The 26872-nt window shown below is 47.4% G+C and overlaps 1 protein-coding gene across 2 annotated transcripts in view; it reads left to right on the plus strand.

Moving 5' to 3' along the window:
* Positions 1–20521, plus strand: part of rab3da (RAB3D, member RAS oncogene family, a) — a 63515-nt gene extending 42994 nt beyond the window's left edge. For both annotated transcript variants that reach the window (XM_080216667.1, XM_080216666.1), the window contains exons 3-5: positions 13289–13407; positions 15382–15506; positions 18515–20521. In XM_080216667.1, the coding sequence (XP_080072793.1) occupies positions 13289–13407; positions 15382–15506; positions 18515–18702 (432 nt within the window). In that variant the 3' untranslated portion in view covers positions 18703–20521. The remainder of the gene's footprint in view (positions 1–13288; positions 13408–15381; positions 15507–18514) is intronic.
* Positions 20522–26872: the final 6351 nt, after the last annotated feature.

Below are 26872 nucleotides of genomic sequence, written 5' to 3' on the forward strand. Positions count from 1 at the left end.
AACTGAGCCACGTCAGATCAGCCATGATCTTATTGAATGGCGGGGCAGGCTCGAAGGGCTAGATGGCCTACTCCTGCTCCTATTTCTTATGTTCTTATGCCTCCCCTTGGAGTTTATTGTGTAGTTATTACGTTACTGGATTGGTAATCCAGAGGCCTGGGTTCATGATCTAGAGACATGAGTTCAAATCCCACCCCAGATACTGGGGACTTTAAATTCAATTAATTAAATAAATCTGGTTTAAATACTTGCATCCTGGAAACGACTGAAATGCTATTAAAATTTCATCCGATTCATGTTAGGATCAGAACTCTGCTGCCTTTACCCAGGCTGGCCTACATGTGATTGGGTGGTACTGTGGTTAGCACTGCTGCCTCACAGCATTAGCAACCCAGATTCGATTCCGGCCTCAGGTAACTGTCTGTGTGGAGTTTGCGCATTCTCCCCATGTCTGCGTGGGTTTCCTCCGGGTGTTCCAGTTTCCTCCCAAAGATGTGTAGGTCAGGCAGATTGGCCATGATAAATTGCCCCTTGGTGTCCAAAGACGTGTAGGTTAAGCGGAATGGCCATCTAAATTTCTCCTTAATGTCCAGAGATGTGCAGGAAAGGGGGATTGGCCATGTTAAATTGCCCCTTAGTGTCCAAAGATGTGCAGGTTAGGGGATTAGTGGGGTTACAGGGATAGGGCCTGATTGGGATGCTCTGTTGGAGAGTCAGTGTGGACTCGATGGGGACTCTCCTGCGCTGTAAGGATTCGACGATTCTAGAGTTGGGTATGTTTACCTAGAAGTGCTCAAAAAATTCAGTGATGCCTTGCGACTGTGATTGATTTTGAAATAAGTTCCAGTTTGATGGTTGACTAACACTTGGGGAATAACGCGGGGAACTATTTGGCTACAACGTTGGACTGTTTCCTCGTCTGGCTGCCCTGCTGGTATCGTTTTGCTTCCTGAGTATTGAGCTGTCACGGTTAGTGGTTGCTATGACCCCGCAGCTTGCAGGAGTTTAGTTGCGGCGACGTGATTGTTGTAAGGCAGTGGAGGTTGCCGAGGCTGGAATCCAGGAAGTCAGCAACAGAATGTGCGGAGGCCCCTTCCATCCACCCAAAAAATAAACCTGTAATTGTCCTTGTCGCTGATGGGCGGGTGTGCGAAATCCACGGCTGACTCACTCACCAAACACTCTTGAGTGTGTGTGTGTGCGGGAGGGGGAGGGTAGGCTGTATCCTGCATGTGACCGGATGGGACCCAGTTCCCTCAGTAAGAATCACGCAGCTCCATCAAGGGACAGACAGGATTAGCTTTTACAGGAGACTGCTCTGTTGTTTCCTGCTTTGTGGCTCTCCTGCTCACTAACTCTGCCAGTGAGGCAGTTTCTTTGGCACTGAGCCCGGTGGCTTGCAAGATAAAGCTGGTTCGTCAATAACCAGCGCCGATGCAGCAAGAAGACAAGATAAAATATCTCTTAAACCTTTTTTGGTACCTTCCGATATTTTATTTCTAATTGAAAAAGCCGAACCCACGACCCTTTCCATCTAGAAGGACAAGGGCAACAGGCCCCAGACATTCTCTCTTCCATCGGGAAAAAGATACAGAAGTCCGAGGTCACGGACCAACCGACTCAAGAACAGCTTCTTCCCTACTGCTGTCAGACTTTTGAATGGACCTACCCTGCATTACATTGATCTTTCTCTACACCCTAGCTATGACTGTAACACTACGTTCTGCACTCTGTCCTTTCCTTCTCTATGAATGGTATGCTTTGTCTGCAGAGCACGCAAGAAACAATAATACGTGTGACAATAATAAATCAAATCCAAATCAAATCAACTTTCCCTCCAAGTCATTCACCATCCTGACTTGGAAATATATCGGCCGTTCCTTCACAGTCGCTGGGTCAAAATCCTGGATTTCCCCCCCCAACGGCATTGTGGGTCAACCCACAGCACATGGACTGCAGCGATTCAAGGAGGCAGTGGCACAGTGGTTAGCACTGCTGCTTCGGGTCACTCTGTGTGGAGGTTGCACCTTCTCCCCATGTCTGTGTGGGTTTCCTCCGGGCGCTCTGGTTTCCTCCTACAGTCCAAAGATGTGCGGGTTAGGTTGATTGGCCGTGCTAAAGTTGCCCCTTGGTGTTGGGGGATTAGAAGAGTGAGTATATGGGGTTATGGGATAGGGCCTGGGTGGGATTGTGGTCAGTGCAGACTCGATGGGCCGAATGGCCTCCTTCTGCACTGTAGGATTCTACGAATCTGAGATATCTCTTAAACCTGTTGATTTTTTTTGGGTACCCCCTGGTACTTTATTTCTAAATTAAAAAAAACAAACCCATGACTATCTAAAAGGACAAGAGCAGCAGATACATGGGGAACACCACCAACTGCAAGTTCCCCTCCAAACCACTCACCATCTTGACTTGGAAATATATCAACCGTTCCTTCACAGTGGCTGGGTCAAAATCCTGGGTTTCCCTCCCTAACGGCATTGTGGGTCAACCCACAGCACATGGGCTGCAGGGATTCAAGATGGCAGCTCACTGCCACCTTCTCAAGGGGCAACTAGGGATGGACAGTAAATGCCAACCTAGCCAGCGATGCCCATGTCCCACAAATGAATAAAAAATATAATTCAAATTAAGTCCAAATGTGTGTCCCCTCCCCTCCCCCCATGAGGGACAAACCAGATCCAAGGTGACAATCTTGGGCTTGATGAAATGGTGGCACAGTGATTAGCACTGTCGCCTCACATCACCAGGGACCCGGGTTCAATTTTTGAGTCTCTGTCTGTGCGGAGTCTGCACGTTCTCCTCATGTCTGCGTGGGTTTCCTCTCTCGGCCCAAAGATGTGTGAGTCAAGTGGATTGGCCATGCTAAAGTTGGCCCTTAGCGTTGGGAGGGATTAGTTAGGGTAAACGTTGGGGTTTACGGGAATAGGGCCTGGGTGGGAGTGTGTCCGGGGCAGACTTGATGGACCGAATGGCCTCCTTCTGCACTGTAGGGATGGTATGTTTGTATGGCGGTAGCTCACCACCGCAAGGGGCAACTTAGGGGTGGGCAATAAATGCTGGCCTAGCCAGTGATGTCTGTGTCCCACGAATGAATCAGAAGAAAAGTCCAAATTAAGTCCAATCGTGGTCGCCATATGAGGGACAAACCAGATCCAAGCTGACAAGATGAGACATTTCATCCCATTTTGGGCTTGATTAACCGAGATCCAAGCTGACAGGATGAGCCATCGCATCTCCTTCTGGGCTTAAATTAATGCTACGTCTTTGTCAAGAGCACGAGATGGCTTTGGAAAAATTGCATCAGGTAAAGGCTCAGTTTAACCTTACTTGCTATCCTTATCCTTTATCCTAGCTTCGGGGGAACTCTGATCCATCGTACGCCACGTAGACTCAGAGAGCTGATACCTGTACACTGCAGTGTTCAGCTGTTGCCCCTGCACTGATCCCTACTCTCTGTCCACCCAGTCAACACCGTAGCCTCTTTAGAACGATAAAAGGAGTTGCAGAATATCTCTCTGTTCAAATAAATGATGTTGTAACCCTGCGTGCATTTCTCAACTACTTATTTTCAGAGAGATTAATTGTTCTGCAGATGTTGGAACAAAGGTGTGCAGGTTAGCTGGAATGGCCATGCTAAATTGTGTCCCTAGATATATAGGTTGGCGAATTGGCAGGCTAAATATGAGAGATTATGGGATAGGCCTGAGTATCAGTCGGTGCAGACCCGATGGGCCAAATGGCCTCCTCCTGCACTGTGGGGACTCTATGGAAGCCACAATCATCAGCCGCTGAAAAGTAAGCGCACAGGCAGTAAAGGAGGCCAATGGTATGTTGGCTTTCATAAGCGAGAGGATTTGAGTATAGGAATAGCAATGTTTTGCTGCAGTTGTGTAGGGTGTTGGTGAGGCCACACTTGGAATATTGTGTGCAGTTTTGTAGAACAGGCTCGAAGGGCCGAATGGCCTACTCCTGCTTCCAGTTTCTGTTGCTTCTATCTCTTACATGGAGCACCAAAACTCCCGGTGACGCGCTTTACATTCTCACAACGCTTTCAATCTCCTGTCAGTTACTTTGACAGTTAAAGTAATTTGGGGACCAGGAGAGTGTTTTGGTCTCTGTACAGTTTAATCTGGATAATAAATGCAGCAGGAAGGAGGTTTAATTTAAGAACTTTGAAAATACCGAAGCCATTGCCATGCAATGTATTCTCAATCAATGAGAGGGAGCTGGTGACACTCTCAATTGTCCTATTTTTAATTACTGATAAGATGAGTTTTGAGTCACTGCACATCAGGGGTGAGTAGCTGTCACTGTTCATTCATCTCACGGCCAATTTAATTGATCTATTTCGCGAAATGATAAAAGGTAACACGAAAGGGATTGGGGAGAAGATAACTCGGCCCACCCGAGGATCAAAGATCTGAAAGTTCTCTCCGACGCTCAACTCAATAGGGGTGGCAGGGTGGTGCAGTGGTTAGCACTGCTGCCTCGCAGTGTCAGCGACCCGGGTTCGATTCCAGCCTCGGGTCACTGTCTGAGCGCAGTTTGCATGTTTTCTCCCAGTATCCATGTGTGGGTTTCCCCTGGGTGCTCCAATTTCCTCCCACAGTCCAAAGATGTGTGGGTTAGGTTGAAACCCCACGCAGACACGAGGAGAACATGCAGACTCCGCACAGACAGTGACCCCAGCCGGGAATCGAACCCAGGTCCCAGGAACTGTGAAGCAGCAATGCTAACCACTGTGCTACCATGCCACCCACGTGAAGTTCGGGCGATGGGTGGGGGGAGGGGGGCACTCTCTCAGAGGCTTGTACAATTCTGACAGGATTAGACAGGGGTAGGTACAGGGAGGATGTTCCCGATGGTGAGGAGTCCAGAACCAGGGATCACAGTCTGAGGATTTGGGGTTGACCATTTAGGACGGAGGTGAGGAGACATTTCTTCACCCAAAGAGTGGTGAGCCTGTGGAATTCATTACCACAGGAAGTAATTGATGCCAAAACGTTGAATGTATTCACCAGGCGGCTGGATATAGCACTTGGGGATCAAAGGTTATGGGGAGAAAGCAGGATGAGGCTATTGAGTTGGATGATCAGCCATGATTGTGATGAATGGCGGAGCAGGCTCGAAGGGCCGAATGGCCTCCTCCTGCTCGTATTTTTCTGTGAATGGGTTAGGATTGACCTTAGCATCTCACACTTAACTGCACAAATAAAGAGCTATTGTTATAAACTCTGTTGTGTTATGGGATGTTATAAAGCCATTTAACAAGCGCGAGCTTCCTCCTCTGGTATGCACACTTGTGAAAGGGCACCCAACACTTTATGTTGTAGTAACCCACAGAATGAGGTTTGCAAACATGACAGGCTTTGATACTTTAAGCATGAGCTTATCAGTAATTAAGAGTATTTTAACCAACAACGCCTCAATGTCAAACTAACTCACTCGGCACAGGATTAGGATTGGATACACTCTTGGAGGTTTCATCACGTTACCAAGAGCCCCGCCCCCACCCCAGCCACTCCTCTTATTGGCTTGTCAAACCAGCCAATCCTAGGGGTGCTCCACCCTCCCCAATTCAAAGAGGATACTCTTCATTATCTGATTGGATGATTCAATACTGTCAGTCAAACAGCCTCCTCCAATATTTTGTAAAAATCTTTTTTTTGTTTCAATCCCCCCAGTAATTTATCTCCTGGATTTTATTCTAGCAGTGTCCTGGGCTTTCAGTCTTGGAGGCGCCCGGGCCGTTCTGGGGAGGGTTTATTTTATTCATTCATGGGACACGGGCATCGCTGGCTGGGTCAGCACTTATTGCCCATCCCCAGTTGCCCAAGGGCAGTTGTGAATCAACCACATTGCTGTGGCTGTGGAGTCACATGTAGGCCAGACCGGGTAAGGACGGCAGATTTCCTTCCCTAAAGGAACCAGATCCATTGACTCTGTCTACACTTCCCGCTGCCTCGGCAAAGCAGGCAGCATAATCAAGGACCCCATGCTTCCCGGACATTCTCTCTTCCACCTTCTTCCTTCAAAAGGTACAAAAGTCTGAGGTTACGTACCAACCGACTCGAGAACAGCTTCTTCCCTGTTCTGTCAAACTTCTGAATGGACCTACCTCGCATTAAGTTGATCTTTCTCTACACCCTGGCTATGACTGTAACACTACATTCTGCACTCTCTCCTTTCCTTCTCTATGAACGGTATGCTTTGTCTGTACACGCAAGAAACAATACTTTTTTTCACTGCATGTTAATACATGTGACAATAATAAATCAAATAATGGGTTTTTCCAACGATCAACAATGCTTTCATTGTCATCATTAGACTTTTAAATCCAGATTTTTAAAAAAAATTGAATGGAAATTCAGCCATTTGTCGTGGCAGGGATTTGAACCTGGGTCCCCACAGCATTCACTGTGTTTCTGGATTAATAGACTAGCAACAATATCACTAGGCCAGCGCCTTCCCAGTGGCACTTCTGAGTGTGTCCATCAGCAGCATGGATTGATTGAGTTGAAAGCCTGACTTACTAGGCCCGATTATAAGGCCAGTGACTTGGTTGGTCCTTTAACTGACTCAACCCCTTCCCATCCGTCAGATTAGGTTTAAAATTGGGGTCCAAGGTTGTGTTTCTTATCTCAAGAAGGATATGTTTGTGTTTGAAGGAGCCCAACAAATTAATCAGCAGTGTATGGATGAAGACTTGATAAACTCTGGTTGTAGCCTGTGTTGATTAGGAGGATAATGACATTTGAGGTGTTTTGATGGTGTATTGACCAAGGGCCCAATGAATTAAATTTCCATTGGAGAAGGTAGAAAATGTAAAGCAAGAAAAATGCCTTCATGGAAACAAGTTTGATAACCTGAATGGCCTCCTCCTCTTCCTAATCAGAAAATCATCATAGAATCACTACAGTGCAGAATGAGGCCATTTGACCCATCAGGTCTGCACCAACTCTCCAACACAGCATCTTGCCCAGACCTTATCCCTGTAAACCCACATATTTACCCCATGAATTCCCCTAACCTAGACATCTGTGGACACTAAGGGGCAATTTAGCATGGCCAATCCACCTAACTCGCACATATTTGGACCATGACAGGAAATCAAAGCATTTGGAGGAAACCCATGCAAATATGGGGAGAACGTGCAAACTCCACTCTGTGACCCAAGCCAGGAATTGAACCCGGGTCCCTGGTGCTGTGAGGCAGCAGTGCCAGTCACTGTGTGTTGCCCACTACGACACCTGTTTGAGTACACTGCAGGAGAATTTAGGTTGGCCAATGCACTTAACCAGCAGAAGGAGGCCATTCGGCCCTTTGGGTTTGCACCAACTCTCTGACAGAGCATCTTGCCCAGGCTTTATCCCCATAACCTCACACATTTACCACAATAATTCCCTCTAACCAATACATCTCGGGACACTAAGGGAGAATTTAGCATGGCCAATCCACCTAACTAGGTGTCTTTCTATGGCTGTCTTGTTGATTGTGGTTTAGATTACGAACTCTACACTGAAAGGAATGGTTTCCTTTCCTGGGGTATCTGCCATACCGGCTCCGAATGGAGCCAAACCGGTTCTGTCACTCGGTAATGCTTTGAATTAGGGAAATACCTTCTCTCTAAATCACCTGAACCAGGCAGCTTTAAGCAGGTGAGCCTTGAACACAGGAAGATCTCGAGCAAGACCCTCTAACCTGTGGCTCAGGCACACACTGGACTCTCCTAACATTGTGTTTGTTGCAATTGGGTCACATTGCTGCAGAAAAAGCCTGAAAAAGATTGAGTCAAGAAAAGACGAGAGTCGCAAATTTTTTTTAGAAAGCTAATCATTTTGCTGCAACTTGCATCTTCATAGAAACTCTGCAATGCAGAAGGAGACCATTCAGCCCATCTAAGGGGCAATTTAGCATGGCCAATGCAACTAATATGGTGGATTGGCCATGCTAAATTGCCCCTTAGTGTCCAAAGATGTGCAGCTTAGGTGGATTGGCCATGCTAAATGCATGGGCTTACAGGGATAGAGTGGAGGAGAGGGCCTGAGTAAGATGCCCTTTCGGAGAGACGATGCAGACTCGATGGGCCAAATGGCCTCTTCTGCAAATTAAGGACTCTATGAAAAAGAAGTATTTGCATGTATTGAATTTGTTACATGAGCGCACTCTGCATTCTTTACCCGGGATACATGGCAATTTACCAAATATTTGGTTTAAAAATGCTGAATGTTCTGTCTTGTCACTCCTGTTTTGAAAAGGTTTTTGGATTTGAAAAAAGAATGTTGCTGATCCCTGGTTTAGGCCTTAATAGTTCTTTTTGGTGGATTGAGCATGCCCCAGTGCAGCATTCCCTGTGTAAAACAAATGGAATTCACACTGTTGTGGAAACAGAGGATCGGATAGAACAACTGGATGAACAGATGGTGTATCAGTCATTCTGGGGCCAGTGCAGACAGAACCCTGCACATTCACTGCTCTGGTTTAGTTCCGACAGGTTTGGACATTATTAGAACTAACAAGGAAAATGGCCAAACTCTGTCTCATATGAAAAGAAGGAACATGCCTCCTGACTAGTGCCTTGTAGACAGGCTTTGGGGAGTCAGGAAGTGTGTTAGTCACTGCAGGATTCCTAATCTCTGACCTCCTTTGGCAGCCACAGTATTTATATGAGTCATCCAGTTTGGTTTCTGGTCAATAATAAACCCCAGGATGTGGGGGATTCAGCAATGATTAAAATTGGCTGCCACTTTTCATTCTGTAAGAAGTCTTACAACAGCAGGTTAAAGTCCAACAGGTTTATTTGGTAGCACGAGTCACAAGCTTTCGGAGCACTGCCCCTTCATCAGGTGAGTGCAGTGCTCCGAGAGCTAGTAGCTTGTGCTACCAAATAACCCTGTTGGACTTTAACCTGGTATCGTGAGACTTCTTACTGTGTTTACCCCAGTCCCAAGTCGGCATCTCCACATCATGACTTTTCATTCCAACAGTAACTCTGTAAACTGACAAAAGTGTTTCATTCTCCGTAAAGTGCTTGGGGCTACTGTGAAATTGGAAAAAGCACTTGAAGAAATTCAACAGGATTGGTCAAACAAAATACTCGCTGCGTGATAGGTTAATATTTCTGTAGAACCATTTACCTGGCAGGTAGATAGCTCTAACTCTGGAACTGAACATCTGCACAGTTCCAACACAGAGTAGAGATTTTCTGTTGTTATGGTTTCTGGATTATTAACGAATAAAGTAAAATTAAAGCTTATTTATTAGTGTCACAATTACATTAACACTGCAATGAAGTTACTGTGAAAATCCCCTAGTCGCCACACTCCGGCGCCTGTTCGGGTACACTGAGGGAGAATTTAGCACGGCCAATGCACCTAATCAACACATCTTTCGGACTGTGGGAGGAAACTAGAACAGCTGGAGGAAACCCATGCAGACACGGGGAGAATGTGCTGACTCTGCACAAACAGTGACTCAAGCCATAAGACATAGGAGCAGAATTAGGCCACTCAGCCCATCAAGTTTGCTCCACCATTCAATCATGGCTGATATTTTTCTCATCCCCCTGATTGATTAAGAACCTATCTATCTCTGTCTTAAAGACACTCAATGACCCGGCCTCCACAGTCTTCTGTGGTAAAGAGTTCCACAGATTCCCCACTCTCTGGCTGAAGAAATTCCTCCTCATCTCTGTTTTAAAGGATCATCTCTTTAGCCTGAGGTTGTACCCTCTGGTTCTAGTTTTTCCTACCAGTGGAAACATCCACTCCGCGTCCACTCTATCCAGGCCTGGCAGTATCCTGTAGGTTTCAATAAGATTCCCCTTCATCCTTCTAATCTCCAACATGTACAGACCCAGAGTCCTCAACCGTTCCTCACACGACAAGCTCGTCATTCCAGGGATCATTCTTGTGAACCTCTTGTGGACGCTTTCCAAGGCCGGCACATCCTTCCTTAGATAAAACTCCTCTCAATACTCCAAATGGGGTCTGACCAGAGCCTTATACAGCCTCAGAAGTACATCCCTGCTCTTGTATTCTCGACACGAATGCATTTGTCTTCCTAACTGCCAACTGAACCTGTACGTTAACCTTAAGAGAGTCTTAAGCTGGGAATTGAACCCGGCTCCCTGGCGCTGAGCGGCAGCAGTGCTAACCACTGTACCACCCCGCACTGCATTCCATTGAAATTCCCTTTCCAGTATGGACCATATGGGAAACAAGGGTGTCTGTAAAGGAGGGGGTGGTGGGTGGCATGGGATTTTCACAGATACTTCATTGCAGTGTTAATCTAAGCCTACTTTTGACCCTAAGAAGTAAACATTAATAAATTCACACGAGAGGTGGGTTGAGAGATTTGAGTGGGAATGCCGACTGGCATGGCGATGTTTCCATGATGCCGCGTTCACTCGCTACATCTTACTGGGTTCCACAGCAGGGAAGTTTTGCTGCCGAGCTTGGAATAGCAGCCATTCCACAAAGGTCGTCATATTCCGAAAGTACAGCAGACCAGGACACTTGCTGAGACCGTGCACCTCACTTTGAGAAAGTGGAGAGGGCTTGTCCATGCTTACCTGTCGAAGGGTGGGATTGTTGTCGGTGCAGGCTCGATGGGCTGAATGGCCCCATTCTGCACTGTAGTGATTCTATACTGGCTATGTCTCCAGCTTTCATTTTTGTAATCCCGCCATGGTCTCACCTTTCCTATTTCTTTCTACACCTCCACCTGTACATTCCTCCAAACTCTCTGCATTCCTCTGATTCTGTGGCCCAGTATTCCTGATTCCTGACACTCCGTTGTTGGTAGCCATCCCTTTGTGGTTCAGGCTCTAAGATCTGTTATTCCCTCCTGGAACCTCTTCCCTACATCTTTATTCCCGTCAATTCTTTGATCACCTTTTTTAACAGCTTGTTGTCTCATCTTTATTTGATAATTCTCCTGTTAAAGACGCTATATCAATGCCAGTTGTTGTTGTCAAACGAGTCTTCATAGAATCTCTACAGAAGGAGGCCATTTGACCCATCAAACCTGCACTGACTACGATCCCACCCAGGCCTTATCCCCCATAACCCCATGTATTTACCCCACTAATCCCCCTGACACTCAGGGACAATTTAACACGACCAATCCACCTAACCCGCACATCTTTGGCATATGGGAGGAAACCCACGCAGACACGGGGAGAACGTGCAAACTCCACACAGACCGTGACCCGAGGTCGGAATCGAACCCGGATCCCTGGCGCTGTGAGGCAGCAGCGCTAACCACTGTGCCACCGTGCCAATCATTCTCTTCCCTCCCAATCTACACATTTCAAAGATCCGATTGCCCTGTGAGTCAGCTTCTGTTTCTCGGTGTGTTTTGAAGCAGATTTGGATGCCCGTTCCCTGTCAGGTAGCTCATTCAGGTGACCTCTCAGAGAGCGGGCACTATGTGCGTCACCCACTCGGTGAATCCTATGGCAACTGGGCAATTTTCAATGGACCTAAAGTTACTGTGCTATTTCCTGCGTCTAGGCCAGTTACCGTTGCTAAGGTTTCAGGCGGTGCTTGGCAGCAGCCTTCTGTCTGAAGCGCTCACGTTGTCATCAGTCCAGGTGCAAGAGGCATCTTTCCATTGTTAGAATGCTGAAAGTATTTTCAGGATTTGTCAATGAAGGGATGTGACAAAGTACAGTGGTTAGCACGGCTGCCTCACAGCGCCAGGGACCCGGGTTCGATTCCGGCCTCGGGTCACTGTCTGCGTGGAGATTGCACATTCTCTCCGTGTCTGCGTGGGTTTCCTCCCACACTCTAAAGATGTGCAGGTTAGATGGATTGCTAGGGTAAATACGTAGGGTTATGGGGATAGAATCCCACAGAATACTACAGGTCAGAAGAGGCCCTTTGGCCCATCGAGTCTACTCCGACGTGTGAAAGGCCCTGAGCTGCCCACCTAATCCCACTTGCCAGCCCTTGGCCCGTAGCCCTGAATGCTATGGTGTGCTGAGTGCTCATCCGGATACTTTTTAAAGGATGTGAGGCATCCCGCCCCCACCACCCTCCCAGGCAGTGCATTCCAGACCCTCACCGCCCTCTGGGTAAAAAGGTTTTTCCTCAAATTCCCCCCTAAACCTCCCACCCATCACTTTTAACTTGTGTCCCCTTGTAACTGACCCTTTAACTAAGGGGGAACAGCTGCTCCCTATTCGTCCTGTCCCTCATCATCTTGAACACCTCAATCAGGTCATCCCCTCGGTCTTCTCTGCTCCAACGAAAACAACCCAATCCTACCCAACCTCTCTTCATAACTTAAATGTTCCACCCCAGGCAGCACCCTGGTGAATCTCTTCTGCCCCCCTTCCAGTGTGTTCATGTCCTTTCTATAATATGATGACTAGAACTACACACAGTACTCCAGCTGTGACCTCACCAAAGTTGTATACAACTCCATCCTGATCTCTCTGCTTTTGTAACCTATACCCCGATTGATAAAGGCGAGTGTGCCAGGTGCCTTTTTCACCACCCTATTAACCTGCCTTTCCGCCTTCAGAGATCTATGGACAAACACGCCAAGGTCCCTTTGTTCTTCGGAACTTTCCAGTGTCAGACCTTTCATAGTAAACTTCCTGGTCAAATTACTCCTTCCAAAGTGTATCACCTCACACTTTTCAGGGTTAAATTCCATCTGCCTCTTATCCGCCCATTTGACCATCTCGTCCATATCTCACTGTTACCCAAGACACTCAATCTCACTGTTAACCACCCAGCCAATCTTGAGGTCATTGGCCAACTTACTGAGCCTACCCACTCCTCCCCCGCCACCCCCACCGCACCCCGCACATCGGGTCCAGGTAAATGACCCTTTGGAGAGTCAATGCAGACTTGATGGGCTTCTGCACTGCTATAAATAACCCAAAGTGCTTGGAACTTGGAACATTACCTTCATCGCTTAAGATAATATCTTCAAATTGGAAGAAATGTTCAGTGGCTCGGTCGGTATTTGGGGTAAGAGCAAGATAGTTAACCCCATGTGTTTACCCTGCTTATCCCCCTGGCCAATCCACCAAACCAGTACGTCTTTCAGACTGTGGGAGGAAGCTGGAGGAAACCCACGCAGACATGGGGAGAATGTGCAAACTCCACACAGACACTGTTTATATTCCAGCATCCACGGGTATTTTCCGCTTCTGTAATATAAAGTGTGATTTCTCGCCTTGTTCTGTGGTCTTCTGCTCAGAATGGCCTCCCCCTGAGCCAGGGCCTTGTGTGGTAGCACTGATTTTCTTTGTCTCTGTTCATAGGACACTGCAGGCCAAGAACGCTACCGCACCATCACTACAGCCTATTACAGGGGTGCCATGGGATTCCTGCTCATGTATGATATTGCCAACCAAGACTCCTTCAATGCTGTACATGACTGGTGAGTGCAGACAAATCCCGGGTCAAATCCACAACGCCCATCCCCATCATTGACGTCGGCAAGAGGTCCTTTTCTTCCTTGATGCCCTCCATTGCCCCTGCCTCCAGCCCCCGTCCATTCCTCTGCTGACATGGTTGACTCATGCTGGGGCCATGGGTTAGGTGGGTGCTGACGCTTGCAACAATGTGGGCAGTGCTGCCCACTCTGGCAGGATCTATTCCTACAGGTTTTATCAGGTGTCTGCCATCACCCTGCCCCTAGACTCCCCCATTGGTTGCCCAGGGCATCTACCTTTTGTGGTACTTCACCACCCCATGCCAGCTGGCCGGGGCCTACACATTTCATAACCCAGAGTCCTTCAAGTATCCCTGTCTCAATATCGATGTGGTTACAGCCGCTAAAGATTTTTTTGCTTAGTTCACAATTATTTTCAATGCCCCCGTGTCTCTCTGTGGGAATTTGCTCACGGCCGTGTCCCAGAGATAATTCCCGGAGACTCCAGGGCAATCCAGGAGAGTTGGCAACACTTGCAGCGATGCAGGATGGGATATTGGTGCCCTCTGGTGTTCCGTGATGAGCCACAGGTACTGACGTGTGCCTGGGTACAGGTACCGTGAACACTTGTCAATGCTGGGGTTGGTTCGTTGGTTTGGGGTGGGGGGGAGGTAGGATTAGGCCTTGGCATGCTGGGTGGCAAACAGGATCTGAGGGCATTGACTCATGTTGTATGCGTCTTAAATTGTGTGGGCTGGGTATATTTGCTACTGAATAATCAATTGTCATTGTCCAAAAGGCACTTCAAGGCAGTTTATTAATGATGTAGTCATGGAGGTTTACAGCATAGAAACAGACCCTTTGGCCCAACTTTTCCGTGCATCCCTTTTTCTTTTTAACCACTAAGCCAATCCCAATTGCCCACATTTGGTCCATATCCCTCTATACCCATCGTACCCATGTAACTATCTAAATGCTTTTCCAGACACTCACCACCCTCTGTGTGAAAGAATCGCCCCTCTGGTCCCTTTTGTATCTCTCCCCTCTCACCTTAAACCTATGTCCTCTAGTTTTAGACTTTCCTACCTTTGGGAAAAGATACTGACTATCTAGCTGATCTGTGCCCCTCATTATAGACCTCTATAAGATCACCCCTAAGTCTCCCAGGCTCCAGGGAAAAAGTGTCCCAGTCTATTCAGCCTCTCCTTTATAATTCAATCCATCAAGTCCCGGTAGCATCCTGGTAAATCTTTTCTGCACCCTTTCTATTTTACTTTATTCCCACTGTAATAGGATGTTGTATACTCACCTGTCCCGTGGCTGTGTCTGGCAGTTTGGAGTCACTGTGAGTGTCAACTGGGTTGAAACGCTTGTTGGAATATGTACACAAGTGATAAATTTAACCTCCGCACTGGATGAGAGCAGCCTGTAACCTTCCTGTAACCTCAGAGACACAAGCCTGAAGATAAGTGAAATACTGATATCGATCCAGATCAAAGCAGTTTGATGGCACCTCATCCATCCCCTTCAACATTCACTCCCTCCGCCACTGACAGTGGCAGCATTGTGCTCCATCTACAAGATTTGATTTGATTTATTATTGTCACATGTATTAACATACAGTGAAAAGTGTTGTTTCTTGCGCAGTATAAGGTCAAAGCATACCGTTCATAGAGAAGGGAAGGAGAGAGTGCGGAATGTAGTGTTACAGTCAGAGCTAGGGTGTAGAGAAAGAGCAACTTAATGCGAGGTAGGTCCATTCAAAAGTCTGACAGCAGCAGGGAAGAAGCTGTTCTTGAGTAAGGTTCGAGATGTGAGGCTTAATTGGACAAGATTTTCATGAAGCAAGGTCATGACAGGTCAAGTGAGGTCCTCCTGTGATTGAATCCAAACTTGGCTAACTCAGACCAGCGATGGGGTTATCGAGCTAACTTTATCAGTCGAGGTTTCATTCTTGTTGGTGTCCTTTTTTCTAAACAGGGCCACGCAGATCAAAACCTACTCCTGGGACAATGCTCAGGTGATCCTAGTTGCCAATAAATCGGACCTGGAAGATGACCGCGTGGTCCCCACGGAAGATGGGAAGCGATTGGCTGACGAGTTAGGTATGCAAAATATGGATTGCGCCACTTGCTGCTCGCACGAGGTGAACCATACGGTGGCACAGTGGGTTAGCACCGCTGCCTCACAGCGCCAGGGACCCGGGTTCAATTCCCGGCTTGGGTCACTGTCTGTGCGGGGTCTACACATTCGCCCCGTGTCTGCGTGGGTTTCCTCTGGGTGCTCCAGTTCTCTCCCATGGTCTGGTTAGGGTGCAATGGCCGTGCTAAATTCTCCCTCAGTGTACCCGAACAGGGGCCGGAGTGTGGTGATTAGAATCATAGAATTTACAGTGCAGAAGGAGGCCATTTGGCCCATCGAGCCTGTGCTGACAACAATCCCACTCAGGCCCTATCCCTGTAACCCCATATATTTATCCCCCTGACACTGAGGGGCAATTTAGCATGGCCAATCAACCTAACCTGCATATCTTTAGACTATGGGAGGAAACCCACGCAGACACGGGGAGAATGTGCAAAGTCCACACAAACAGTGACCCAAGCCAGGAATCGAACCCAGATCCCTGGCTCTGTGAGGCAGCAGTGCTAATCACCGTGCTGGCCATCTAGCAGATTTTCACAGTAACTTCATTGCAGTGTTAATGAAAGCCCACTTATGACAGTAATAAAATAAGCTAACTGATCCTGTAGGCTAGAGGTGTCTGAACTCAACTTTTTTCCACTCCCAATGTTGCATCGTCAATGACTGGGTGTGTTAGGAATGTAACCAAACTCCAACCTGATGGGTGGAGCGCTGGAGTATCTTACTGATGTTTAATTTAGTTCTCAATTTCTACAAATCTTCAGTGCCTCAGTGGCGCAGAACATCAGCAAGAAAGATATATGCTGTCGAAACTTTTCCCCTTGTACTCATCAGGACAAACATCATGTTGAATTTCAGATGCTCTATCACCTCTGCCAGTTGGCACCTTTTTCTCCTATAATGTAAATCGTGGTGATCCGGTGATGGTGAAAAGCACAATAGGAATGCAATTGAAGGAGTTTTCCCAATCTCAGAGGGCAAGGAATCACCTGAGGACGTGATTTGATAGATTGAGAAAGACTCAAAAATATAGCTCACATAAGATTCAAAGAAACGTGGGTGGCGGAGTGATTAGCCCTGCTGCCTCACTGTGCCAGGGACATGGGTTCAATTCTGGCCTCGGGTGACTGTGTGGAGTTTGCACGTTCTCCCCATGTCTGCGTGGGTTTCCTCCGGGCGCTCCGGTTTCCTCCCACAGTCCAGAGGTGTGCAGATTATGTGGATTGGCCATGCTAAATTGCCCCTTAGTGTCACAAGATGCGTAGGTTAGGGGGATTAATGGGGTAAATATGTGGGTGTATGGAGATGGGGACGGGGTGCAATGTTCTGTCGGAGAGTCAGTGCAGACTCGATGGGCCAAATGGCCACCTTCTGAACTGTAGGGGTTCTATGATTGTACGCTGGCTTGGTCAGTTTTCAGGGACATCTTAAAGGAGGGAGGAGAAAAGAGGGAATTCCAGAATTTGGGACGAGGTAGCTGGGAGCATGGTCATCACTGGGTGAGTAATTTTTAAAAACCAATGATGCACTGGAGGTTGTAATTGGAGGAGTGCAGAGACCAAGGAGGGTTGTAGAGCTGGAGGAGGTTACAGACATAGAGATAGATTTGAAAATGAGGGCAAGGATTTTCAATTTGAAGCATGGTCAGACAGAGTGCGAGAGTGATAGGCCCATGTTACTTGGTATCAGTTAAGATACAGCTGTTAGAGTTTTGGATGAACTCTTTTTAAAAATAGTGCAAGTAGGAGATTGGCCAGCACAGCATTATGTTTTTAGTTTATTTGTTAGTGTCACAAGTAGGCTTACATTAACACTGCAATGAAGTTACTGTGAAAATCCCCTAGTCGCCACACTCCAGCGCCTGTTCGGGTACACTGAGGGAGAATTTAGCACGGCCAATGCACCCTAACCAGCACGTCTTTCGGACTGTGGGAGGAAGCCCGTGCAGACATGGGGAGAATGTGCAGAGTCCGCACAGTGACCCAAATGGGGAATCGAACCCAGGTCCCTGGTGCTGTGAGGTGGCAGTGCTAACCACTGTGCCACCCTCAGCACAGCAACAGGAATTATTACACACAGCTAACCCACTTATTAATGGTATTACTAAGGGGAGGTGATGGCCTCATGGTATTCTCACTAGACTATTAATCCAGAAACTCAACTAATGTTCTGGAGAACCGGATTCGAATCCTGCCACGGCAGATGGTGGAATTTGAATTCAGTAATTAAAAAAAAGTTTAGAATTAAGAATCTACTGATGACCATGAAAGCATTGTCAATTGTTGGAAAACTCCATCTGGTTCACAAATAGGGGTGGCACAGTGGTTAGCACTGCTGCCTCACAGCGCCAGGGACCCGGGTTTGCTTCCCATCCTTGGGTCACTGTCTGTGTGGCGTTTGCACATTCTCCCCGTGTCTGCGTGGATTTCCTCCAGATTCCTCCTACAGTCCAAAGGTGTGCGGGTTAGATTGATTGGCCATGCTAAATTGACCCTAGTTCTGGGGGGTGGGGGGGGTGGTGGTGGGGGGGGGTTAGTAGGGTAAATAGGATAAGGTGGGATTGTTGTTGTGGCAGGCTCGATGGGCCGAATGGCCTCCTTCCATCCTTTAGGGATTCTGTGTCACCTTTACAGGATCACGGAATACAACGGTGCAGAAGAGACCCTTCGGCCCATCGTGTCTGCATGAAATTCCCTGACCTGCCCGCTTAATCCACAGAACACTACAGCAGGGAAAGAATTTAGGGAAGGAAATCTGCCGGCCTTATCTGGTCTGGCCTACATGTGCCTCCAGAGCCGCAACAATGTGGTTGACTCTTAACTGTCCTCCGAGATGGCCTAGTCGAGCCACTTGGTTTCAAGAGGCAATTAAGGATGGGCAATAAGTGATGGCCCCAGACTGAGGGGACAGTAAGGCGTTTACTGATTGTCCACCCCTCGCCATTGCGTTCCTCTTTTGCCCTGTCCCGCAGGCTTTGAGTTTTTCGAGGCGAGTGCGAAGGAGAACATCAACGTGAAGCAGGTCTTTGAGCGGCTGGTCGATATCATCTGCGTGAAGATGTCGGAGAGTCTCGACGTGGACCCCACGCTGATCAGCAACAACAAGAACTCATCCCTCGCCGAAAAGCCCCAGCCACAGCAGAGTGGGTGCCCGTGCTAGGAACCTCCATGTTGGACCTCTCGCTCTACGATCATCAACCACAGAGGGAGGATCTCCACTGAGGATGGATTTGTGGGAAGGAAGGCTCCAGAACATATTTAAGATTCAGGATTAAAACTTGTCAAAGTATATTTTTTTTTGTTAATTAACAAATCGGCCAAACATTTCTATTCTGGTGGACGGGCATTGGAATCCACTTGCCCATCTAGTCGAGGTGTTGCTTCTCTTCACTTGTCTAGGTCTAAGCCAGCTACGGCTGACACTAGGTGTTGGAAATTGGTGAATAAATTAGTACACGGGCATCCCCAGTCTGTGGGCCCCCCTCCTTTGTTGGGTTGGATGTTTCCAAATTGGGAACTTGTGGGAATAAGGAACAACTTCAAAAGAAGTGCCCCCCACCCCACCCCACCCCACCCCAAGTTTTTACTTTTATGTTTGATAGGCAGAATTGCAGTGATAGCAATGACTGCACTGCTTCTTACTATGGGTTATTGGTAATCGGTGGCACAAATGCGTGGATAGATGTTGAGTCGTGTAACCATTCTCCCCCCACTGCCCATTCCTACTGCAAGATGTAAACCAAATCTATAAAGTTGCTATTACTGCAGTTCTAGCATTGATTAACGCAAAGCATTTACTGCCAATTTGGAATGGTATTTGTACGTGCAAGTTGCCAGTTCTCTGCCCGATGCGTATCAATGAATAATTTTCAGAATGGGTGAGGGCCAGTCGGATCATTTCTGTGTGCTGTGGTTTTGATGTGGTTCCACTCCAGATGTTGACTCGCCTGCAGGAAGTAGTTAAGCCCACATTATTTGGACTCTGCGCGAGTGCATTTCATTTCTCTACTCGCCGCTGCATGATCGTATCTGATCCTCATTGGCTTTTCACTGGCGACCCTTCATGTGTGTCTTGGGTTGAAGGTTGTCCCAGCAGTAGTGACCGACCAGGAGGTTTACAGGCACAGTCTGTTGTTTATATTGTTAAAACCAAAAGCATATCCCTTTGAGTGGAATTATATTTGTGTAGAATTTATAATAGAGGCCGTTCGGCCCATCTGCTCCTCACAGTGTTTATGAACGTCCTACTACCCTACTCTATAGCCCCCTCTGTGTCATCTTTCTATTTCTTTCTCCTTCAAGTGCTTTCTGCCTTCTCCAGTGCCTCTACACCTTTATAGTATGGTGACCAGAACTGTGCACACTAATCCCAAATGTGGTTTGGTCAAGGCTCAAGAAAATAACATTTTCAAAGAATTCTAAATTAACTGAAGGGAGTCAATGAAGATTTCTGAATAAATGAAAAGGTCCAAGTATTTATTAGTAAGAGTGTTTGAATCCACCCAGGAGGGTTGCGAATTGCCAAGTCAGTTTCATTCTGTTCTACAACTCCTCTATGCTTTTCTAGTTCTTTGCCAGGTTGAAGGACTAACTCACCAAGGAGATTTGATTCCATTGACATTGAGGACAGCTCTTGTCAACGTTTCTGTGGTCTTAATCTCTTCAGACCGAGAGGTTGCAAGTGACTTTCTTTCACTCCTGTCCATCCGAGGATTGGGGAAGAGATGGGACGATGGTTTGATTTGCCATCGTCCCATTGGGGGGCTCGATAGTAAGTCAGGAAAATTGATGCACCCAAAGTTCAGACTGCCTCAAATCCTGCAATGGAAAGAACTTATTTTTAGATTCCCTACAGCACAGAAGGAGGCCATTCAGCCCATTGAAGCTGTGCCACCGACAACAATCCCACCCAGGCCCTAGCCCCACCTTGCTAGTTCCCCTGACACTAAGGGACAACTTAGAATGGCCAAACAACCTAACATCTTTTGGACTGTGGGAGGAAACAGCAGCACCTGGAGGAAACCCACACAGACACGGGGAGAACATGCAAGCTCTGCACAGACAGTCACCCAAGGCCGGAATTGAACCTGGATCCCTGGTGCTGTGAGGCCACAGTGCTAAGCACCGTGCCACCCCTTTCTCTTTGCCCTTTTTCAAAGGTGGTGTTTTTATTTGTTAATTGGCAGGATGCCTCTTTGCTTGTGGCTTGTCCCTGAGGTGAACTATGAACCCAGACAGCAGCAGACATCTCCGCTGTCGATGGCCCACTGCCAATGGGTAGCTTTTAGCAGTAGGAACTTTTGGAAGGTGGCCCAGTCTAGGATTGTCTTCTAATTTATCAGTGGTGCTTTTGCAGGTCTGACTGCCAGTATTACAATGTGCAGCTATTGTATTTTTTCTCAGATGCAGCATCTCCTCTGGGTTAGTTCCCGTCCTTCGCAAAGGTGGTGGTGAGCCGCCATCTTGATACACTGCAGTCCATGTGGTGTGGGTGCACCCACAATGCTGTTAGAGGGACGGGGGGAGGGGGGGAGTTAGTTTGAAGTCCTTGACCCAATGACGATGGGGGAACTCATTCCAAGACAGGATGATGTGCAGTTTGAAGGCGAGTGTGCACCCAATGGATTTCCCGTGCATAGGGGAGGCGATGGCCTGGTGGGATTATTGCTAGACCAGTAATCCAGAACCTCAGCTCATGTTCTGGGGACCCGGGTTCGAATCCCACCACGGCAGTTGGCATAATTCAAATTCAATAATTAAAAAAGATCTGGAATTAAGAATCTATTGATGACCATTGTCGGAAAAACCCATCTGGTTCACTAATGTCCCTTTAGGGAAGGAAATCTGCCGTCCTTACCCGGTCTGGCCTACATGTGACTCCAGAGCCACAGAAATGTGGTTGACTCTCAACTGCTCTCAGGCAACTAGGGATGGGCGATAAATGCTGGCCCAGCCAGCGATGCCCATGTCCCAGGAATGAATTAAAATAAAAGACTTACTGCCCTTGCCCTGCTAGATAGTTTGCTGTTGAAGGAACTGTGGTGTGGGTGTGTCCCGAGAGGCTGATTCACACCAGGGAGGGTGAATTTTCCTGTTCTGGCCATTGTGGGCATCAGCGCGGGTGAGGGGTGGACCACAGAAAGGTCTGTTGACCTCAGGCGAGATGTTCTGGTCTTGGGGCGAGTGAGGCCAGAAAACCCCGCCGTAGAAGTCAAACATTTATATGTCATCTTTCATAGGAACTGGGCAGTGGGGGGGAGGAGACCTTTGAGCTTGTTTGTCTACAAGTCAATCTCACGGTCGATCTGAAATATAACTCCATTTCCTGGTAAACGACATTTCTCCGGGTTAATCCCGAATGGATTTGTTAGTAACTATCTTATGGAATCCTGACAGTGCAGGAGGAGACCAGTCGGCTTATTGAGTATACACCGACTGTCCTAAAGAGCTACCTGGGCCCAATCCTCTACCCTATCCCCATAACCCCGTGCTTCATCATGGCCAATTCCCCAACTACATCTTTGGACACTAAGGGGTAATTTAGCACGGCCAATCCCTTTAGCTTACACATCTTTGGACACTAAGGGGGCAGTTTAGCATGGCCAATCCACCTTAACCGGCACATGTCTGGAATGTGGGAGGAAACCGGGGCACCCGGAGGAAACCCACGCAGACACGGGGATAACATGCAAGTTCAAACAGTCATCCAAGGTCAGAATGAAAGCCAGGTTTCTGGTGACTGAGAGGCAGCAATGCCTCTGTGCACCCCCTAGATTTGGTACGGTTTCTGTGTCTGTGCCTTACACTTCCACTGATCCTGAGGGAACATTTTGGAGGGAACTGGCGAATTAATTGGATATAATTAAGTGCAATTATAATTAAGAGCAAGTAAATAACAAATGAAATACAATTAATGCCGGCACAGTGGTTAGCACAGCTGCCTCACAGCGCCAGGGACCCGGGTTCGATTCCGGCCTTGGGTCACTGCCTGTGTGGAGCTAGCACATTCTCCCCATGTCTGCGTGGGTTTCCTCCGGGTGCTCTGGTTTCCTCTCTCAGTCCAAAGATGTGCAGGTTAGGTTGATTGACCATTGCTAAAATTGCCCCACCGTGTCGGGGGATTAGCAGGGTAAATACAGGGCCTGGTGAGATTGTTCTCAGGGTGGACTCGATGGGCTGAATGGCCTCCTTTGGCACTATAGGGCTTCTATGATTCTACTGAGGTGGGGGATTTGATTTGATTTATGATTATCACATGCATTAACATACAGTGAAAAGTATTGTTTCCTGCGTGCTATACAGAAAAAGCATACCGTTCATAGTGTACGTAATGGAGAAGGAAAGGAGAGGGTGCAGAATGTAGTGTTACAGTCATAGCTAGGGTGCAGGGTAGGATCAACTTAGTGCGAGGTAGGTCCATTCAAAAGTCTAATGGCAGCAGGGAAGAAGCTGTTCTTGAGTCAGTTGGTACGTGACCTCAGACTTTTGTATCTTTTTCCCGACGGAAGAAGGCGGAAGAGAGAATGTCCGGGGTGTGTGGGGCCCTTAATTATATTGGCTGGTTTTCCCAAGGCAGCGGGAAGTGTAGACGGTGCCGATGGATGGGAGGCTGGTTTGTGTGATGGGACAGTTGATGAAACTTGTTGCCACAGAAATTGCCATTTGGAAACTGTGATGTTTACTGTGCGTGGCTGTGTGCATTGCCCCACCTTGTGTGGTGCTGTTTCTCGAGGTCGATGTGATATACAGGATGGTGGGAGGGTGCAGAGATGGACATCTTAGGTGAACACCTCCACGTTGTACTTTAGTTATTTTGAGTGCTGTGTGCCAATTGTGTTACAGGTGCCTGACTGCACCATGGGAGAAATACAACCCCTCATTGATTCTTTCCAGCCAATTAGAAGCTAGATGGGAAACAAATTGTCGCTGCAAGTGTTGAAGGTGACAGGACAGTCTATTGGATGATATTGGACCTCAGGTGAACATAAGAACTAGGAGCAGGAGTAGGCCATCTGGCCCCTCGAGCCTGCTCTGCCATTCAATAAGATCATGGCTGATCTTTTTGTGGACTCAGCTCCACTTACCCACCCGCTCACCATAACCCTTCATTCCTTTACTCCTCAAAAATATATCCATCCTTGCCTTAAAAACATTCAATGAGGGAGCCTCAACTGGGCAGGGAATTCCACAGATTCACAACCCTTTGTGTGAAGAAGTTTGTCCTCAACTCAGCCCTAAATCTGCTTCCCCCTTATTTTGAGGCCATGCCCCCTCGTTCTAGTTTCACCTGCCAGTGGAAAACAACTTCCCTGCTTCTATCTTACCTACTCCCTTCATAATCTTATGGGTTTCTATAAGAACCCCCCTCAACCTGATTGGTTCAGTGGGGCCTATGACAAAATCAGGGTATTATGGATAGTCTTAGTGAAGAGATCTTAGTGAAAGCAGGACTTGACTGTGAAAGAACTCCAGATAGTTATGAGTAAAACCTTTTTGAAGCTGGTTTTCCTCGCATGGACCCGAACTATATTTATTTCTAAGAGCTTTCAATTCTACATCCAACGAACCGAATTCCACAAGAGTATTTTCCATGTTGCCTAGGGATAATAATTAGGGATGTTTTTTTGTGTGTCAGGTTTGGGAGGAACAGGGGCAGGAAGGCTAGAATAAAAAAAGGCACTAGGAATGTCGACTTTTCCCCATCTTGTCTTGTGCTTTCTGTTGAGCTCAGATGGTGTAGCCACCTCATTTGTGTACCATGTTTTCTGTGTGTTCAACGTTGCAAAAAATTATGTCAAAAAAATAAAGATTGATATTCAAATTGCAAGAATCCAGTTTGTGTCTCTGTTATTCAAACTTAACTCCCCTTGTGAAATAAGAATTGTGGGGGAGAGCCATAGGGTCATAGAGGTTTACAGCTTAGAAACAGGCCCTTTGGCCCAACTTGTCCATGCTGCCTTTTTTTAAACCCCTAAGCTAAATAGTCTCTGCACATCCACTCTATCTATCCCCCTCATCATCTTATAAACTTCTATTAAGTCGCCTCTCATCCTTCTCCGCTCTAAAGAGAAAAGCCCCAGCTCCCTCAACCTTTCCTCATAAGACCTACCCTCCAAACCAGGCAGCATCCTGGCAAATCTCCTCTGCACTCTCTCCAAAGCTTCCGCACCCTTCTTATAGTGACCAGAACTGCACACAACATTCTAAATGTGGTCTCACCAACGTCTGGTATAGTTGCAGCATAACCCCACGATTCTTAAACTCAAACCCCCTGTTAATAAACGCTAACATACTATAAGCCTTCTTCACGGCTCTATCCACTTGAGTGGTAACCTTCAGAGATCTGTGGATATGAACCCCAAAATCTCTCTGTTCCTCCACGTTCCTCAGAACCCTGCCGTTGACCCTGTAATCCGCATTCAAATTTGTCCTACCAACCTCGCACTTATCAGGGTTAAACTCCATTTGCCATTTTTCGGCCTAGCTCTGCATCCTATCAATGTCTCTTTGCAGCCTGCAAGAGCCCTCCACCTCATCCACTACTCCACCAATCTTGGTGTCATCAGCAAATTTACTGACCCACCCTTCAGCCCCCTCCTCCAAGTCATTGATAAAAATCACAAATAGCAGAGGACCCAACACTGACCCCTGTGGTACACCGCTGCTAACTGGCCTCCAGTCTGAAAATTTTACCTCCACCACACCCTCTGTCTTCTATGAGACAGCCAATAGACCTGATAGAAGTCGGTAAGATTATGAGGAGCATAGACAGAGTTGATAGAAGCTTTTTCCCAGGGTGGAAGAGTTAATTACTTGGGGGTGTAGGTTTAAGGTGCGAGGGGCAAGGTTTAAAGGAGATGTATGAGACAAGTTTTTTACACAGGAGGTGGTGGGTGCCCACTGCCAGGCGAGGCAGTGACTTTTAAGGGGCGTCCGGACAAATACATGAATAGGATGGGAATAGAGGGATATGTGGATGGGTAGGGGGTTTTAGTTCAGATGGGCAGCATGGTCGGTGTAGGCTTGGAGGGCTGAAGGGTCTGTTCCTGTGCTGTAATTTTCTTTGTTCTCTCCTCACACCAGGCAACATCCTGATAAATCTTTTCTGTACCCTCTCCAAAGCATTCACATCCTTCTGGCAGGGTGATGACCAGAATTGAACATTATATTCCAAATGCGGCCTAACTAAGGTTCTATAAAGCTGCAACATGACTTGCCAATTGTTAAGTTGCCCCTGGAGAAGGTGGTGCTGAGTTGCCTTCTTGAATGGCTGCAGTCCACGTGATCCATAATGTTGTTAGGGAGGGAATTCCAGGACTTTGACCCAGCGACTGCGAAGGAACGGCCGATACATTTCCAAGTCAGGATGGCGAGCGGCTTGGAGGGGAACTTGCAGGTGGTGGTGTTCTCATGTATCTGCTGCCCTTGTCCTTCTAGGTGGAAGTGGTTGTGGATTTGGAAAGCACTGTCTAAGGATCTTTGGTGAATTGCTGCAGTGTATCTTCTTCCACTACCTCAGGGTGTAACTAGGATTAGGGGGCATAGCCTCAAAATAACGGGGAGCAGATTTAGGAGTGAGTTGAGGGGGAACTTCTTCACACAAAGGGTTGTGAATCTGTGGAATTCCCTGCCCAGTTGAGGCTACCTCATTGAATGTTTTTAAGGCAAGATTAGATACATTTTTGAACAATAAAGGGATTAAGGGTTATGGTGAGCGGGCGGGTAAGTGGAGCTGAGTCCACGACAGATCAGCCATGATCTTATTGAATGGCGGAGCAGGCTCGAGGGACCAGATGGCCAACACCTGCTCCTAGTTCTTATGTTCTTATATTCTGAAGATTAAAGAGTTGACGCATGAGGAGGGATTAAACAGTTTGGGCTTGTACTCGCTGGAGTTTAGAAGGAGGAGAAGGGATCTGATCGAGGTATATAAAATTTTAAAAGTGATTGATAGAGTAAGCTTAGACCAACTATCTCCCCTGTGGGGCAACCTAAAAGGTCACAGGTGTAGGTTGAGAGGCAGTAGATTTAAAATTTAGATGAGGGGGAACTACTTCTCACAGAGGGAGGTGAACTTGTGGAACTCGCTGCCCCAGAGCGTGGTGGAGGCTGAATCATGGAATGGGTTCAAGGAGGAGATGGATATATTTCTGATTTATAGAAAGTGGATGTGGGGAACAGGTGGGGAGGGGGATTTGAGACCAGGGAGAGATCAGCCATTGAATGGTGGAGCAGGCTCGAAAGGCTGAATTTGCCAACTTCTGTTCCTGATTCCTATGACCAGAGTTGTTGGTTTTTGATGGATAAGGGAATGAATAAGTGGCAGATCA

Source organism: Carcharhinus amblyrhynchos, chromosome 33 (genome assembly GCF_965287045.1).
Source record: "Carcharhinus amblyrhynchos chromosome 33, sCarAmb.v2.hapA, whole genome shotgun sequence".
Taxonomy (NCBI): domain Eukaryota; kingdom Metazoa; phylum Chordata; class Chondrichthyes; order Carcharhiniformes; family Carcharhinidae; genus Carcharhinus; species Carcharhinus amblyrhynchos.